This window comes from Mus caroli, chromosome 3, assembly GCF_900094665.2.
Source record: "Mus caroli chromosome 3, CAROLI_EIJ_v1.1, whole genome shotgun sequence".
NCBI lineage: Eukaryota > Metazoa > Chordata > Mammalia > Rodentia > Muridae > Mus > Mus caroli.
In genome coordinates this window covers 91,757,536-91,775,905 of record NC_034572.1, presented here as the reverse complement: position 1 = coordinate 91,775,905, position 18,370 = coordinate 91,757,536, and the positions used below count along the sequence as shown (strand labels likewise).

Genomic DNA, 18,370 nt, shown 5'->3' with positions numbered 1-18,370 from the left:
TTTATTTATTTCATGTGAATACACTGTCGCTGTCTTCAGATATACCAGAGGAGGGCATCAGATCCTATTACAGATGGTTGTAAGCCACCATGTGGTTGCTGGGATTGAAGTCAGGACCTCTGGAAGAGCAGCCAGTGCTTTGAACCACTGAGCTATCTCTCCAGCCTACAAGAGGCTTTGTTAATATCTCACTTAAGAGACACTGACTGACTTGTGCATTAAGGACACAGGACACTGGAAAAGCAAGAGGAGTTCCGTGCACACTGGGTCTTCAGTGTATGTAGTCTGTGACTGACTCACTGTCCTGTCACTGAATTTTGGGTTCTCCAGTCAACAAGATTAAAATGTGACTGTATCTTGCTCACAGTGCTGTTTAGCAAGAAATGCTAAATGGCAATGCCTATCTACAGCCAGACCTAAAGGAAGCACTGCTCTGGGTTTTATCCCAGTACTTAGTCCTGTGACCAGCCTACTTCCCACCTCAACAGAGAGTCCACAGCAGCATGTCCAGCTTCTCTTCAAGATGTTTCTGTCTCTTTCAGAGTGTGAGGAACACAGTAACCTGAGGCCCGTGGTGCTCGTGGAGGGGCTGTGCTCTGAGCAGGGGTACCTGGACCCTGTCTTGGTCAGCCCACCTGCGAAGAAGCCCTTGGAGAACAAGCCGGGAAAGCAAGAGGAGTTCCGGGCACATGGAACTTCGGACGACAGCTCTCTCCTGAGGAAGGACATCCGAGACCTGAAAGCCCAACTACAGAATGCCAACAAGGTCATTCAGAACCTGAGGAGCCGGGTCCGGTCCCTGTCTGCCACAAGCGACTACTCATCAAGTCTGGAGAGACCCCGCAAGCTGAGAGCCGTGGCAACCCTTGAGGGGGCTTCACCCCACAGCGTGACTGATGAAGATGAGGGGTGGCTGTCAGATGGCACCGGGGCTTTTTACCCTCCAGGGCTCCAGGCCAAAAAGGATCTAGAGAGTCTCATCCAGCGAGTATCCCAACTGGAGGCCCAGCTCCCCAAAACTGGACTAGAGGGGAAGCTGGCCGAGGAGCTGAGGTCTGCCTCGTGGCCTGGGTAAGCAGGGGAACTGTTCAGGCCTTCAGCTTGAGTGATGTCTAAGTCTGTACTAGGAACAGGGCAGCCATCAGAAGGGGACTTATCTAAAAGGTGGTTGAGCTGAGGGAACATGGGGACAGGCACAGCTAGCACCACATCAGATGGTGGTGGCAGATCTCTGGGCTGTCCTGTTACAGATGTTAAAAACACGACAATGGTATAAGCAGTATAGGGTAGTGGTGAAACTAGTCCCAGGTGCCTGACTTGAAATGCTACTTCTGCAACTTAGGAGCTGTGCAAAACACGCAACTGTTCCCAGTCTGTTGGCTTACCTATGAAGTGGAGAGAAAAGGGAACCCAACTCCAGGACAGGCTTTGGGCTTAATTGACTGCTCATCTAGTGCTTAAAGTAGTGTCCACCATATAGTAAACTCTCAATACTAGCTTCAGTTATCATGATTCCCGATACTTTATGCTGAAAAATACTGATCAGACATACAGCACAGCCTCTGTCCTGATTAATGCTAAGTAACAAACCATTCCAAGACAGCGGCTTTCCCATCTCTCATCATTCTCTGGGCTGACTTGATTCAACTGAGCCTCCCATCAGACAGAAGCTGAGGTCAGAGTACCAAAGGCCTTTCTGAGGTGAGCATGGATTCTCTATCCATGCCTTAGGCTTCCTTCTTTGACCTCGAGGATGTCTCCTCTGACTCTGGTTTCGCATGGTGAGGTAGTCTTTGGTGGGGTTGCTTCTGTGTGAAAGCTAGAATCTAGGACAGGAAGTAGATCTTGCCAGGCAGGTGAAGAACTACTCCTCCACTTGGAAGCCTCCATTGTGTTGTCTAGGTTCACACAGGGACAGAACCTTCCAGCTCTTCTTACATAGAGAATAACCTTTCTTGCTGGTGGAGGACTAGCAAAGCCATGTCCCACAAGAGCAAATAGCATGAGAGACCGATTATTACTATCTTTGAAAAATGCCATCTGCCACAGTACTATGCATAGAAGAAATTCATGACTCTAATAAGATTTGAACCAGAAGATAGAGAAGGTCCTAGAGGAGCCTAGAATTTAAGAAATTATAAATATTTATAGAGTAGCTACTGTGCTACTGTGTCCAACTATATTGGAGCTCTATGAGAGGTAAAATGTAGGGATTTCTTTTCTCCCACAGGATTTATGGTTTAGTTTTGAGCATAAGGCTAACATTTTAGAGGATCTAAGAACAATGGCATCCTTTAAGTGTTTGGGTGCAGTAGCTTCTTGGCATGAGATTTACCTTAAACACCTTCTGTCTTAGTCAGGGTTTCTATTCCTGCACAAACATCATGACCAAGAAGCAAGTTGGGGAGGAAAGGGTTTATTCAGCTTACAATTCCATACAGCAGTTCATCACCAAAGGAAGTCAGGACTGGAACTCAAGCAGGTCAGGAAGCAGGAGCTGATGCAGAGGCCACGGAGGGATGTTCTTTATTGGCTTGCTCAGCCTGCTCTCTTATAGAACCAAGATTACCAGCCCAGAGATGGTCCCACCCACAAGGGGACCTCCCACTTGATCACTAATTGAGAAAATGCCTTACAGCTGGATCTCATGGAGGCACTTCCCCAACTGAAGCTCCTTTCTTTGTGATAACTCCAGCCTGTGTCAAGTTGACACCCAAAACCAGCCAGTACACCTTCCACGGATAGATAGTAGGATTCTGAGCTGGGAGCTCCTTAGGGACAGAGGACATCCCTAAGGAGCTTCTGTAACTTATCAGTCAGTTTTTCATTCTTCCTCTCTCTTCTCTTTCCTGTACTAGAAAATACGATTCCTTGATTCAGGATCAGGCCCGAGAACTATCATATCTGCGTCAAAAGATACGAGAAGGGAGGGGGATATGTTATCTTCTCACCCAACATGCAAAAGATACTGTAAAATCTTTTGAGGACCTCCTTAGGAGCAACGACATTGACTACTACCTGGGCCAGAGCTTCCGGGAGCAACTAGCCCAGGGAGGTCAGCTGACGGAGAGGCTCACCAGCAAACTCAGCACAAGTAAGCCATCCACTGGGACAGTCCTAGGCTCAGGTGGCCACCATTTGTCCACAACAGCATTGTGTTCCACAGGCCAGGTGACCGTCATGTCTTTTTTTTTTTTTTTTTTTTCTGAGACAGGGTTTCTCTGTGTAGCCCTGGCTGTCCTGGAACTCATTTTGTAGACCAGGCTGGCCTCAAACTCAGAAATCCACCTGCCTCTGCCTCCCAAGTGCTGGGATTAAAGGTGTATGCCACCATTGCCTGGATCCCTTCATGTCTTGAGGGCCATTTCTGATTCAGGACTCGGATGAGCAGCACCGAGAATGGCAGTTACGGCTGTACTGCCATGTATACTGGCACACTCCAAAATCCCGGGACTCAGGAGCCTGACGTAGAAAATTAGGAGTTTGGGTCGACCTACAGGAAAAAGGGACTTGTCTCAGATAGAAAGGCTGATATGAGTTTACGGTCACACGCCCTTGTATGTGGGAGTCAGTCTGCCACAGAATGTGGAGGCTGAAAAATTCCAGAGAATAGCTGGGGAAGTATCTTGTGATCAGTGAGAAAAAATACATTCAGGTATTAGCCCTGATTTAGACATATGAAGTCCTGGTTGTGATGTCCGTGTCAGGGAGCAGTCTACCTGGTGAGATTAGGTGAGCTACCTGCTCCCCACACTAAAGAAGTGTTATCACGGGTGTTCCCTCACACGTGGAGTCAGGAAACAATCTAAAAATATTAGTAATGGCAAGCATGACAGAGGGAGGCCAAGCTTAGAGAACAGCGCCCAGCAGGAGGGGTGGGGATAAGTGTGGGCAACAGAGGCCTTTATGATCACAGGCCTTATGTACATCTGTGGAAGGCTTACGATGAAGTCCATCATTTTGTATAGTTAATTTATGCTGATGAAAAGGACATAACTCAGGGCTGGAGACATAGCTTGGTTAGTAAAGTGCTAAGCCTGGCAAGCAGGAAGACCTAGGTTCAGTCCCCAGAATCTACATAAATGTAGATGGCAGCACACACTTGTTGCCATAGCCCTGAAGAGCCAGGGACAGATGGGTCCCCTGGGCTTGCTGGCCAGACTTGCTTAGTTGGTGAGTCCAAGTTCAGTGAGGGACTGTCTCAAAAAATATGGGAAAAGTGGAGAATGGCTCCTCTGATCAATAATACCCAAGGTTGTCCCCAGCCTCAACAAGCATGAACACTCTCACACATATATGCCCACACATGAACACACGTGCACATGTACACAAGACACACAAACTACATTCTAACCTTAACCCTATATGTACACATACACGTCCATGTGCACATACACACATGTATTACATGCATACACATGCATGTGCACACACGACACATATGTACATACATGCACACACACATATGTGTATGTATACATGTGCACACACAGAGACATAGTTTGAACACTCAAAGTAACTCTCCTGAACTTATGTGTGGCATAATAGTTATTCCATGTCTTTGTGGGACCTGTGCTTTCTAAGGTGTGACATGGAACCCATTTAACTTGTTACTTTTTAAATTTGATTTTCAGAGGATCATAAGAGTGAAAAGGAAGAAGCTGGGCTTGAGCCACTGGCCCTCAGGTAATTCTGAAGGCAGTCAGTTAAAGGATCCAGTCAGGGTAACCCCACACTAACAGATGAGGAGGGGAAGTGGACGAGATTAATGCAGTAGTTCACTGAACACTCAGAGGTTTGCTTCCAAATTCTTTCTTTTCTTTTGATATGATTTTTTTGCTGCAGTGATGTTTCAGGTATGGTAAGCTAGAAGCAGCCTGATCCACGGCTGAACCATGTGTGTGTATCAAGAGCCCACTTCCCCTCCCTGCTCCCCACCCCAGGAGTTTCCTGCAAGGTTGGCCTGCCTGGGGTTTTATTGACAGCTAGCTTAGTAGTCCCTCAGTGTCCTTGGAGAAAGAAGAATCCCATGAGAGTATATAGAGAAAGAGGCCCAGATGGTGTAGATCCCTGGAAGGCCGCAGTTCCTCAGGGAAAACAGTCAGTTTGTAGTGTTCACGCACTCACTGGCTCAGGGTCATTTGTGGCTACTGGTCTGACCTCTTTGTGTCATGATTGTGCCTCAGACCCTTTAAGTCCTTCTCAAACATGCCTGTGGTAAGGGACATGGCATTTGTGGCTTTTGTTGTTGTTGTTGTTGTTTCTCATCTGTCAGCGATACACAAAGGGCCTACAAATTGAACCAAACAGCTGAAGCCACTTGTCCTAGTTTTGGATGCTGTGACAATGTTTTGTTCCACATTTTTCAAGGCTCCCTTTGATTTTTATACCTGTTGGAGATGCTAATAGTCCTTAGACTGCTGCTGTCTAGTTAAGTCACCACGCCCTAAGGGACCCCTGCTGGTGCTCAGAATGTAGCCTGTCTACTGCATAATAGCTACTGCCACCTAGCTGTTCATGGCACACATACCCTCCATGCCCAGAATGGTGCCCTTGGCTTATGTGGATTTCCCTGTGGGCTTTAGTGAAGACTAGCTGGCCTGGGTTACCTTGGCTTCACCTGTGGCCTGTTCCTTCCCCACCAGGCTCAGCAGGGAACTACAGGAGAAAGAGAAAGTGATTGAGGTCCTGCAGGCCAAGCTGGATACCCGGTCTCTCTCACCCCCAAGCAGCCATGCCGTGTCTGACTCCCACCGCTCCGCCAGCACCACATCCTTCCTGTCGGATGACATAGAAGCCTGCTCTGACATGGATGTAGCCAGCGAGTACACACACTATGAAGAGAAGAAACCCTCACCCAGTCACTCAGGTAGCCTCCACCATCAGAGTGGTACCTTCTCTGTCTAGACTGAGAGGAGACCTTGGGATCCAGGCCTTATAGTCCATTTTGGTGTGTAGCAGGCTGAATGAAACATGGCTCTGGGACCAAGTCCCAAGCACAGGCTCCCCAGGGTTCGGATCCATGCTCTGTCCCTGACTCTACCAGTATCTGTCACTCTGAGTCCTGCCACCAGGCACATGAGGACATGTAATTCCAAGTGAGAAGATGGTGGCCAACCTTTACTTCTCATTGATTCTGTCTGCTAGACCTCCTTCTTTAAGATGGAGCGCCCTATGTCCTTGCAGTTTTGGCACAGTGGCCCCTGAGAATCTGTGGGCTCCCAGAGCCTCTGCCACAGGAGCTCCCTCAGGATTTCCAGGTTCTCAACTCCCTCTGCCCCCCAAGGGCAGTTCTCTTACTGAAGGAGCTATCTGAAAGCAAGAAAATAAATACTGCAATAGGTCCTTGTCCCTGGGACCTTCCATGACAGCCAGCCTCCGGCCCTGGTACCCCTGGATGATACAAGGCCTGGGTTCCAGTTCTCTGTAGAACACCAAGCGTTTTCTTTCCTTCACGGGTTTTGTAGACTCCATCCATCTTTCGAGTCATTCTCCTGTGTTGTCTTCTAACCCATCAGCAGCCAGTGCATCTCAGGGGCTTAAGGGCGAGTCCAGCAGCAGCCCCATCAGCTTGCCAACTCCCCAGAATCCCCCTAAGGAGGCCAGCCAGGCCCATCCAGGTATGCAAAAGCCAGTGGGGCAGTAGCTTCGTCTCTCTCAGCTGCCTGCTTGGTTTCCTTCAGGGAGAAGGGTGGAAACTGCTGGAAGCCAAAATCTATCATGTCTTACCCAAATCAAGAGGCCTTTCTCTTTTAACATCTGTGTTTGGTTTTTAAAAATTAGAAAGTAAGAAATCTGTAATAAGCTTTGATCTGTGGACTGGTTTTGACGAATAGCTGGCTTTTTAAATAAGCACCTTAGTTTCTCTCACTCACCCTGGGGAGCAGCCAACATTTTTATAGGATTACAATAGCCAAAGAAAAGAAAGAAACATCTACTATCCTGTGCATATTACCTACTTAACCAGTCCAGTGCTTTTTCTGTGGGTGTCATAGTCCGGGTTTCTATTCCTGCACAAACATCATGACCAAGAAGCAGCTGGGGAGGAAAGGGTTTATTCAGTTAACACTTTCCACATTGCTGTTGATCACCAAAAGATGCAAGACTGGAACTCAAGCAGGTCAGGAAGCAGGAGCTGATGCAGAGGCCATGGAGGGATGTTACTTACTGGCTTGCTTCTCCTGGCTTGCTCAGCTTGCTCTCTTATAGAACCCAAGACTACCAGCCCAGAGATGGTCCCACCCACAAGGGGCCCTTCCCCCTTCATTACTAATTGAGAAAATGCCTAACAGCTGGATCTCATGGAGGCACTTCCCCAACTGAAGCTCCTTTCTCTATGATAACTCCAGCCTGTGTCAAGTTGACACACAAAACCAGCCAGTACAGTGGGTGATGCGGCTAACTTCAGAGTTAAATGCTGCTTGTCTTATATCACCATCGATGGCGTTGTGGATGGTGCATATGTATTTTGGCGACAGTGAAAGGAAAACATTCAGTTTCACGTCTCAGCATAGCTGTCAGAGGGTTTATTGATGGCTCACAGTTCTGCTTCAGAGATGGCCGAGAAAGGCCAGTCTCTGCTCTCTGCCTTCCTCTATGGCTGGCTACCTTCATGTAGTGTGTGATGAGGTCTGAGTCCCAGAAAAGCATGGTCCTATTTTCTGCCACCTTCACCTTTCCCAAGGGCAATTCAACCACAGTCTTGAGCGAGGCGGCTATATACCTGCGCCTGGGCTCTGGGCTTCTGGGTCTGAGCGAACAGCAGCTGAACCAAGGCATCCTGCCTAAATGCACAGACAACCTGCCTAAATGCTTTCACCTCAAAGGGAGCCTAAGATCAGTGGTTTTAACACCACAATGCCTTCCTAAACGATCCCTGGGCTGTGTCTCTACAAATGCAGTTTGGCTGTGTGCACTATCACTAATGCAGCATCAACACCATGGGACCAATGATGTAGATGTTGTCAGGTCTTGTACATAAGGCCTCCTCCTCAAGATAGTCTTGATTTCTGCCCTGCTCCCCACTGGGAAGGGAAAACAGATTAAAACATTAGATTTTTTTTTTCCACAATGTTTCTAAAGATTTGGCTGCCCAGGGACTACGTGGATCTCTAAGGGAAACGTTGTGTTGTGTTTTGTTTTTTAACTTCTGGCCTCCACTCCCAGGGTTTATCACTCTACTATTCTGCAGTAAGGCAGCTCTGGGTGTACTGAGAGTTGGTGATACACTTAGGAGTTATCATGGTGACTTGAGGCTCGTCTATACCGCATTGTAAGATCTTGTCAAAGGAAGGGGCAGAAAGAAAAGGAGAAAAAGGGAACCTTTTCAGAAGGGGGCTGGGAAGGAAGGAGGGCAAACAAGACTGTAAATACCCTCCTGGGAGAATATGATCATAGTATATCACACAAGTGTACAGACACGTCACAATGCAGCCCACCCTCTACTCAATGAATATACGCTGATAAAAAAAATATTAAATAGTTCTCTCAGCCAGCTCTGCAGGCCATTCACTCAGCCATGCCCCCATGGCTGTTTCTCATGAGTGAACACACTGCTTTAGATTTCTAAAGTGTGTTCCCAGACAGACTATACCGAATAGTAATGCCTGGTCTAGTCTGCCCTCCCCAGGATGATCCTGATGCAGTTAAAAAAAAAATAGGTCTCGATGAATGGGATGGATAGTCTTTTCCCAGAGAGAGGGCTGGCACATCCTAGGACCAGCATCTTGGGGGCCTTTGAGGAAATAAGTAGAGCCATCCTGATGTTTGGTAGGGATGAGCCATGCCATCTTGCCTGTGTAGTCAACTGCCTCCATGTGGAACAAAGGCTACATATGCAGGTGAGCCTGGAAAAGGGATAAGGAGGAGAGACCTACCAGGCTGCTTCTTAGAAGTAACTTGGCCTTACTGGCTTAGGCCACACCGCAGCAAGTGAGGCCACGTGATCAGGGAACGGTCGACCTTCTCCGATTTTCTCTTGCTTTCTAATGTTTCCTCTCTCCCTAACTCTTTCTTTCTAGGCTTTCACTTTCACTCCATACCCAAGCCGGCTAGCCTTTCCCAGACACCAATGCACTCCGCTCTGCCCAGCTTCGTGCCTTTCAGCCCCTCTGGGCCTCCCCTTCTGGGTTGCTGTGAGACACCGATGGTGTCCTTGGCTGAGGCTCAACAAGAGCTGCAGATGCTGCAGAAGCAGCTGGGAGAAAGTGAGCACCATTGTCGCCTTGGTGTGCTTATGAGTGGTAGCCCCTTCGTGGTTGCTCTGCATGGCTTTGGCTTGATGGTGGCAAAGGGAAAAACGAAGCACGGGTCAAAGGCAGCGGCAGATGGAGGGAAAGCTTGCTTGCTTCTTGTCTGAAATGCATCTGCTCTTGTCTCTGGGGTGTGCACATCAGCTATGGGAGGTATTCAGAGACCTGGCACTCATGGAATGCTAACAGAGTTGGCATATATGTTAGTGTGTATCCCTGGTAGGCTGGGAAGCACTTACTGGCAGTTGGGATAAGGAAGTTATGCTTTGCCCTTGTGGGGAGACATAGCTATTAAAGAGATAGCCACATTCATTGACTGCTTTTGAGGGCAGTCATATCTCTTGCTGCAGACTGCTCTTAGTTAAGTGTCCAACATCATTGTCGTAACATACAAAGGGTGGTGTCAAGATTCAGAGGCAGAGTTGGGTAGAGCATCTTTTCTTGTTGTTCAAGGTTCATTCTAGCCCCCAAAGGACATGGGACTCGTAAGCTCAGGCTGTGATGGTTGTGAATTCTGTCCTCTGACTCTACAAGTGGTGAATCGGAAGGGACTGCAGAGTTCATAGAAAGGGGATCTGCTGGGTGTGTGCACTGATGCTTCACTGTAAGATGAGGCACGTGATCACTTCAGGTGTAGAAAAAAAAAAAAGAATGATTTTTCAAAACAACTAGAAAGAGTTTGAGAATTATGCTCAAGTCACATTCTGTGCCTGTGACAGAGCCTGAGTGAGCAGAGTCTCCACACCTGGGGTGAGTCTCCACACCTGGGGTGAGTCTCCACACCTGGAGTGAGTCTCCACACCTGGGGTGAGTCTCCACACCTGGGGTATTTACTGGCCACAGATCACAGCCTGGAGTTTAAATCTGCAAAGCCTCTGATGGCACTTGGATCAGCTTGGGGGTTTTCTTTTTGTTTTTGTTTTTGTTTTTTTGTCAACCCCCAAAATGGATAGTTTGTCTAATGCACACCCAGCTCGATTTATAGAATCCATGAGACCATGCCAAGTTTTCAGGAAACATTGGCAATTCTGTTGGCTATGAAATCTTAGGTAACTCTTCTCAAACCAGTATTTCTCCAGAACATCAGTGTAGAGCTTACCCAACACTACTATAGTCTTGCCTGAGCCTCCCAAGAGTCCCGTGCAGTGCATGGAGTTAGAGCAGGCAGCAAAGACTCAAGGTAATGGCCTAGTGGGAGAGATGAGAGATGGCTTTGGAGCCTGTCTTCTGCATCTGCTGTGTGATTTCCCCCATACCTTTGCACTAGGATAGTTTAGATGCCCCGATGCTTAGGCTATGGGCAGAGCCCAGTGGAAACACTCTGGCTATTCTTTAGAGCTGAGTTCTCTTTCTCTTTAGAGACCAGCTGATTGTCTAGGACTTATGACGACCTAAGTCTGTTCTGTTAGCCAATTCTGGCACCAACAAATCTTGTGTTGAGATGGCATAAACATTTTTTGGCTTCTATTTCCTTCTCTCCATCCCCCTTTTCTGTACCTTTTTATGACTGTCAACAGATCTTTGTGGAAAGGAAAAAATGGAAGGAAAACCCCGTGCATCGTGGGTTGGAGTTACAGTCTCAGGCCCTTGATGTTGGTTCAGATGAGCCCAGCCTTTCTAAAGAATACTGTAGCCCTTCCTTTTCCCATCTGTAGGCATGGTTCTCTCTGAGGGACCATCACCCAGTACTCACTGTCTATTGTGAATCACTTTTCCATGTAGACACTGGCACATGGAAGCTTCCCAGGTGCGTGGGGGGCTAAGAGCTCCTGACATGTTATCTTTGCATGCTCTGTATGTGTAACTGGAGGAAACTGGATCACAAAGATACCAATCATTGGTACCAATGGACTTAAAGCCTCTCTTGGTCCTTGCCTTGTTTAGGGCTACGGTAGCATCAGGTATGAAAGGAATAGGAAATCTTATTTTTGTTAAGTCCCCACTGAAAAGTATAAATGCTGAAATCCTTAGTCTCCTCTGCTTTAAGCCTAATGAGTGACTATAATAATGGAAGAAAAAGAAAAAACCACAATACTTCTCAAAGTTACAGCTTGTTAAAGTCTCCTGAGATGACTTTCCTAAATGTCCAGTGCTCAATATGCATCTGTGGTAGCCCAGATGTGTGTGTGTGTGTGTGTGTGTGTGTGTGTGTGTGATTACCTTAGGCGATTCTAGCAGATGTGAGAACTAATTCTAATTAAGGATGAAAATCTGTCAGTAGCAGTTGTAGTTGTACCAATCTTTGCCCAGAGTCTAATATGCTTGGAGGAAATGATGAATGGCCTCAATCCTGTTTGCTTAGAGGGAGCCGCCTGTCTACTTTGCCTGTGTTGATAATCATTGGAAGAAATCAGCCTTCCACACTGAACTATGGCCTTGTGCATCCCTTTGTGCGCACACACACACACACACACCCACCCCCAACACTCCTTCCCTGTTCTTGGCTTTAAAAAACAGAAGTAGTAATCTAAACCCTGCATAGGGACCCTCCTTTTAGACATTCCTAGATAGATCAGAAACAGGCTATAAAGGATATCACCTGAACTCCTGCCTCTGCTTACAGTGCTCAATGAGAGGCCTCGTAGGGTCTTTGAAAGCATCATCCTAGGGAAGAGGATGTCCCGCTGCCCTCCTTAGGATGTGCTTGGTGGTTCGTTAAGTCAATGGTCTTTATCCTCTCTAATACATGTGGTGACCCCCAACCATAAAATTATTTCCTTGCTACTCCATAACTGTAATTTTGCTACTGTTATGAATCGTAATGTAAATATCTGATGTGCAACCTCTGTGAAAGGGTCATTTATCCCCAAACGGGTTGCAGTCCACAGGTTGAAAACCATTGCTTTAAGGTTTGATGGTGGTGGAGGGGACCCAGATCACAACTTTTCTTATACAGGAGGTTTTCCAACGTGAACAAAGAGTTCTTCAATCTGGAAAAGTCATATCCCCTGTCTCCCTGAAGGAGGCACAGAAAAACCAACTGGTTAGCGTTGGGCAAAGGCAAGCACAGGCAAACAGATGCTACCACTTGTGGGTGTGCCCAGTCAGATAGCCCATCACATTCTTTATCCCTAACTATAGGATGTCTCCTACTTCCTGTATCTGATCGTGAAGAATAACAGGAGGAATGAGGAGTGGACCCCTGGGCTTTTCAGACTCTCCTCTGGGTGTCTCCTGCTCAAAAATGCAGAGGGTGAAAGTCAGGCTTGAGGCTTTGAGTCTTACTATCTAATATCTAACTGATATTCTGTGATGAACTGGGGTACTAACTTCCTCCTGTCCTCTCCCTGACCCCGTGTCCATTGCTACTCTCCATTCTCAGCCATCTTGATTCCCTTACCGCTCTTGGCTGCTGATACCCTCTCTCATGGTGTTTCTATCTGCCTAGGTGTTAGCATTGCCCCTCCCGCCTCTACATCCACGCTGCTCAGCAACCACACTGAAGCTAGCTCTCCTCACTACATCAACCCTGCTCAGCCTCACTCTCCAACAAGGGGCACCATAGAGCTGGGACGAATCCTAGAGCCTGGATACCTGGGAAGCAGCGGCCAGTGGGACATGATGAGACCCCAGAAAGGGAGCATCTCTGGGGAGCTGTCCTCAGGCTCCTCGATGTACCAGCTTAACTCCAAACCCACAGGTAAGGTACAGAGCTGGGACCTTCTCTCCTCGGTCAGGAAATACATAGAAAGGATACAACAGTCTCTACCCCTCATACATGCTCTATGCACAAAATCCAGTCACAGCAGGTAGAAGGGCGTAACTAAGGCAAAAAGCACAGTGCAGCTCGGTCCCAACAGCAAGAAACTGAATTTCTGAGAGAAAGCCGGAAGTGAGCCAGTCCACTTATAACCTAGCAGTGCAGCCTCTCCTGGGTCCTTCGGGGTCCTAGAACCATGCAGGGGATTCCTTCTTCCTGCCTGACTAAAAGTAACATGTGAAAGCATCGAGCATCAGTCCTTAGCTACGATTGGTAGGTTGAAGGCATGTGGTTTTTACCTTAGGTCTTTTCTCTAGGTGGGAAAGAATGGATTTTGCTAAAAACTATTGAGTAGCTTAACAGGAAAAGGAATTGAAAAAAAAAAAAAAGGCAGTAAGGCCTTCCTTTTCACCCCCAAAACCACACCCGAGAGGTGGATCCGCCTTTCCAGACGGCAGTTGGGCTTAGTTAGATCTGTCGGTTATTTTCTCAGTTATTTGAAGCTCCCATTTGCTGAGAATGGAGGCCCGTGGGCTTTCCTTAGCAAGGGGCCACCCTATGGTCACGAAGCTCTCGTGTCACTAAGTGGAGCTGATTGACTGTGTGAAAGGACACTGTGGGCAAAAGGAAGGCGACATTGGGGGGGGCAGGCTGGGTTGTCCACTGGCAGAGCTCACCTCACCCTAGTAACCAGCCTTGTGTCTCCTGCTTCTGCCCTGTCCGGGGATGATGGCTGCAGGCGCTGACCTGTTGGAAGAGCATTTAGGTGAGATCCGGAACCTGCGCCAGCGCCTGGAGGAGTCCATATGTGTCAATGACCGGCTGCGGGAGCAGCTGCAGCACAGGCTCAGCTCCACTGCCCGAGAAAACGGTAGGCAAGGCCACTAGGCAGAGCCTCACGCTTTTCTAATCAGTCCGAAACTCTTTACTGGATTGTCACAGTCAGGCGAGGGTTGGAGGGTATGGGGAGCCGTTATTTCTGCTGTGCACTCTGAGCTCAGAGACTGACTTTCCTCAGGCAAAGATCTGGCCTCTCGTCCTTAACCTGTTTATATGCACCGTGTCCTTGTGACTGGTAACCAGTAGAGACAGGTCTATGAAGACCTACCCCCGACCCACTTCACTCAGGAGGCCATTAGTCCCTAACTCTCCCATCCTACAAGATGTTGTCATTTGGATGTCACTCTTTGTATCTGCAACTGCTTATTCCTCCCCAGCGAGTTAGGAGACCCTTCCTACACTGATATAATGGGTACAAGTGCTGGGTGCACACAAAGACTGAAAACACACACACACCCTCAGCATCCAGCCATTGTGCTCAAGTTAATCCCAGGCCTTGAGGGCTGGAGCTTGCTGCTGGGTTGGGACAGCAGATCTTTGAGGGGATGTGACATGGGACGTGTGTGTTGTCCGGGACAGGTTCCACCTCTCACTTCTACAGTCAGGGCCTGGAGTCCATGCCTCAGCTCTACAATGAGAACAGAGCCCTAAGGGAAGAAAACCAAAGCCTGCAGACACGGCTCAGCCATGCTTCCAGAGGTAGGTTGTGTAAGCCCAGACTTACAGTCCTCCTAGGACTATCTCTATCCTCGCCAGGGCACTCACCAGTTGGAAAAAGCAAAGAGAAGGTTTAGTTACCAGCCCAATATTCACATTGCTAATCTGTCTTCAAAGGGCTACTCCCCAAGGCAGTGGTTCTCAACCTGTGATTCAAGACCCTTTGAGGGGGTCAAGTGAGCCTTTCACAGGGGTTGCCCAAGACCTTTAGAAAACACAGACGTTTTACGATTCATGACAGAAGCAAGATTACAGTTATGAAGTAAAAACAAATATAACTCTATAGCTGGGGGTCACCACAGCATGAGGAACTGTATTAAAGGGTTTCAGCATTATGAAGGTTGAGAACCACTGCCATAAGAGATCCTAACCCTCGCCCTCAGGCTCCTAGGTTCTAAGACAGAATGGCTCTAGGAAGGTTATCCCTTTTGAAAGCCTGCCTACATTCAATAACAGTGCCTGTCCTGTCAGTTTGGAATCCATCCCCTTCTGTCTGCTCACAGCTGATTGGAACCATAAGACCAGAGATCATGCGTGTCTGTATTTTCTCATACGGCCTTGAATAAGTACAGCTCTGGGCAGCTGTCTGGGTCCTGTTCTGCCATTCCTCTGCCTTTCCCTACAGTCCTCTTCAGGCTGCTCTCCGGCGGTCCTCCTATGGTTCCATGTCCTCTAGAACTTTCCCAACCCTACCTAATGGTCATCTATAAGTGGGGATTATTGCCTATGTGGCCTGAGAGGCAAATTACATAGTATTAATTGACTTGATTAAATCAATGTATAACTAGTAACAAATGATTTGTATTTACAAAAAATCTACTTAATGGCCATTAAAAGACTTAAGAGCGATATATCAAAGGATTAAATCCAGAATGAAAGAGTCCTTGTGGAGGCAAAAGACGAGAAGAACTATTTCTAAGGAAACTCCTTAGTACTTTTGCACTAAGTCAGTTCAGAAAGACATGAGAGGCAGGGCCCTTGCTGGAGGATGACTAAGACTGCTGGATGAGGGCAAGGCAGAGAGATTAATCTACCAGTGCATGCTGGGACAGAGGAGGACAGCTTCACAGATAGGAAATAGTAAGAGTTCCAAATGAACACAGTTATACCCAAGGACTGCCCTTATATAAAGAGTCCCTACAGATCATCTTCAAGAAGTTTTGACCAGAGAGGTATCACATGGCCAGAAAACACCAGCTGTCCATATTTTCAAAAGAATTGAAAAAGAATATGTTCTAAAAACCACAAACAAGAAATCAGTGCTGGTCTTTGATAAGACTGGAGGAGTACAGTTGAATAGCTGCCCACAAACACCTAGAAAACGCTGAGCTTCGGGAACACGCTGTCTCCTCTAAGAGCTAGGGCAGGTGTTCTTAAATGGAGGGTCAGATACCACAACCACCACTGCCACCCAACCCCTAGTACGTAGGGTCCACTAAGCCAGACTGCTCGGCCACACGGGACCTTCCTTCCCCTGGCCTCACGTGTGCTTGGGTTTGTCTTTCTCATGGGCTTCAGGCCATGACATAAATACCCCTGTGTCCCGCTCATCAGGACACTCCCAGGAAATGGATCACCTGCGGGAGGCTCTGCTCTCCTCCAGATCCCAGCTTCAGGAGCTGGAGAAGGAGCTGGAGCAGCAGAAGGCTGAGCGGCAGCAGCTCCTAGAAGACTTGCAGGAGAAGCAGGATGAGATCGTGCAGTTCCGAGAGGAGAGGCTGTCACTCCAGGAAAACAACTCCAGGTAGGTGGGGCCTTGATACGAACTGGCCAGCTTCTCAGTGCAGAAGGGATATTGACAAATCAGTAGTTTCCTCCTTTGGGAACCTCAGTTCCTTCTTTACTATTCCTGCCTCACTGGTCAAAAGGAAGCAAAAGGAAGACTCTATTTGAGCCAAAAAAAAAAAAAATAGCTTTTTTATACTATGAAGTAGAGAGATGAAATCCTATTAGAGGTTTCCATCTGTCAGAGACTGGCAGGAGAGCAGTCCCACCCTTCTCACTAGATGCATGACATCACTCTTGCCATAAACTGCAAGTTGTTATCCCAGTGGAAGCCCTGCATCTTTCTGTCAGTGTGGAGAGCACTGTAGGGCAGAGAGGGGCCTGTAGTGTGCTTACACTGCTGCCTGCACACAAAGCTAGTGTTCCCAACTTCAGGCTAACTAACTTTACCTGCCCCAGAGTCTGCTAAATGAATGTGATGGCCAGGCCATCCCACCAGGCCAACTGAGGCAAAGGTTGGCTCGCGGCTCATTTCTCCCACTTGGCTCAGTAAACCTCTTCTTGGCAGGCTGCAGCACAAGCTGGCCCTCCTGCAACAACAGTGCGAAGAGAAACAGCAGCTCTCCCTGTCCCTCCAGTCAGAGCTCCAGATCTACGAGTCCCTCTGTGAAAATCCCAAGAAGGCCTTGAAAGGTATGAGGGCCCCCATTCTCACCAAACCCCAAGGGTGAGGTGCTGCTGACGTGAGCAGATCAAGCCTAGGTACTGTCTTAGTCAGGGTTTCTATTCCTGCACAAACATCATGACCAAGAGACAAGTTGGGGAGGAAAGGATTTATTCTTACACGTCCACATTGCTGTCCATCACCAAAGGAAGTCAGGACTGGAACTCAAACAGGCCAGGAAGCAGGAGCTGATGCAGAGGCCATGGAGGGATGTTACTTACTGGCTTGCTTCCNCTGGCTTGCTCAGCTTGCTTTCTTATAGAACCCAAGACTACCAGCCCAGAGATGGTCCTACCCACAAGGGGCCCTTCCCCCTTGATCACTAATTGAGAAAATGCCCCACAGCTGGATCTCATGGAGGCACTTCCCCAACTGAAGCTCCTTTCTCTATGATAACTCCAGCTTGTGTCAAGTTGGCACAAAACCAGCCAGTAGGCTGGTTTTAAGCCCTTAAGGATAGACTGAAAGAATCATTTCACCCACTTAATTTAAAAAAAAAAAAAAAACTTAATCAGGAGCAAGATTTTAGCATGGTTTATATAAAGAAATACCCAAGGGCTGTCACCATCTGAAAGGATCCTTACATGTGCTGAAGGACAGACCATGACAGCCCATACCATCAGCATCTACCCCACCTCCCTTCCCCAAGTGGAGAATCCGACTCAAAACCAAAAGAAAGGAGAGGTGAGAAGTCAGGGCAGTGGGAAGGGAGGCTGCTGCCACATAAAAAGCCTAAAATTCAAGACCAGAGCTTACTTTCCAGGAAGACGGCTCCATGGGCAAACAGAGTTTTAAGATGCTGAGTCTGTGGAACATACTAGAGTCAGGACTTAGGAGACCTCCAGACTAGAAAGAATGTTGGATAAATGTAGAGATGTTTTTAGAAAAAGAGACAAGGTACTACTGGGGAGATAAAGGGCAGAAATAGCCATGCTAATTCAGAAGAGGGATAGCAAATAAGGCCCCAGCCCTGGGCAGAGGACCACAGGCACCAAAGGTATAGTCTTCCCTAGGGAAGAGCGCATCACCTGGTTATCCAACATCAAATGGTCAGCCCAGAAAACACAGGAGTGACATTATAGGGACTGAACAGGTGTGTGTGTGTGCATGTGTTTGTGTGTGTCAAACAATTAGGCCATGAGCTGGAAGGGGATGGTTATATGGTTGAAAGGGAAGGGGAGAAATGATATAATTATAATCTCAAAAAATTTAAAATTGTGATAAGAGATATGGTACAACTGGAAGATAAGGGCAATGAATGCTGGAAATTTTTTTTCAAAAAACAGTCAAAAGTTAGTGAGAACTTGGAATGAGAGGAAGAGAAAACACACTAGAACCTTCATCCATGAAGCTGCTTCTTCATGACCACCCTTCCCCTGCACCACACACACACACACACACTCACACACACAC

At 47.7% G+C, this 18,370-nt stretch overlaps 1 protein-coding gene across 8 annotated transcripts in view; it reads left to right on the top strand.

The window, feature by feature from the left end:
• The window catches only part of LOC110291038 (myomegalin), a 198,945-nt gene that overhangs the window by 172,121 nt on the left and 8,454 nt on the right, over positions 1–18,370 (top strand). For 6 of the 8 annotated variants that reach the window (XR_003836187.1, XM_029475071.1, XM_029475076.1 and 3 more), the window contains 11 exons: positions 543–1,071; positions 2,859–3,094; positions 4,635–4,686; positions 5,646–5,869; positions 6,468–6,620; positions 9,021–9,206; positions 12,640–12,891; positions 13,691–13,822; positions 14,371–14,490; positions 16,063–16,252; positions 16,802–16,926. Coding sequence is in view for 7 of the 8 variants with exons in the window: in XM_029475071.1 (XP_029330931.1) it covers positions 543–1,071; positions 2,859–3,094; positions 4,635–4,686; positions 5,646–5,869; positions 6,468–6,620; positions 9,021–9,206; positions 12,640–12,891; positions 13,691–13,822; positions 14,371–14,490; positions 16,063–16,252; positions 16,802–16,926 (2,199 nt within the window). In the remaining variant the exon portion in view is untranslated. The remainder of the gene's footprint in view (positions 1–542; positions 1,072–2,858; positions 3,095–4,634; positions 4,687–5,645; positions 5,870–6,467; positions 6,621–9,020; positions 9,207–12,639; positions 12,892–13,690; positions 13,823–14,370; positions 14,491–16,062; positions 16,253–16,801; positions 16,927–18,370) is intronic. The other 2 variants (XM_029475072.1, XM_029475075.1) reach the window with 2 other exon arrangements.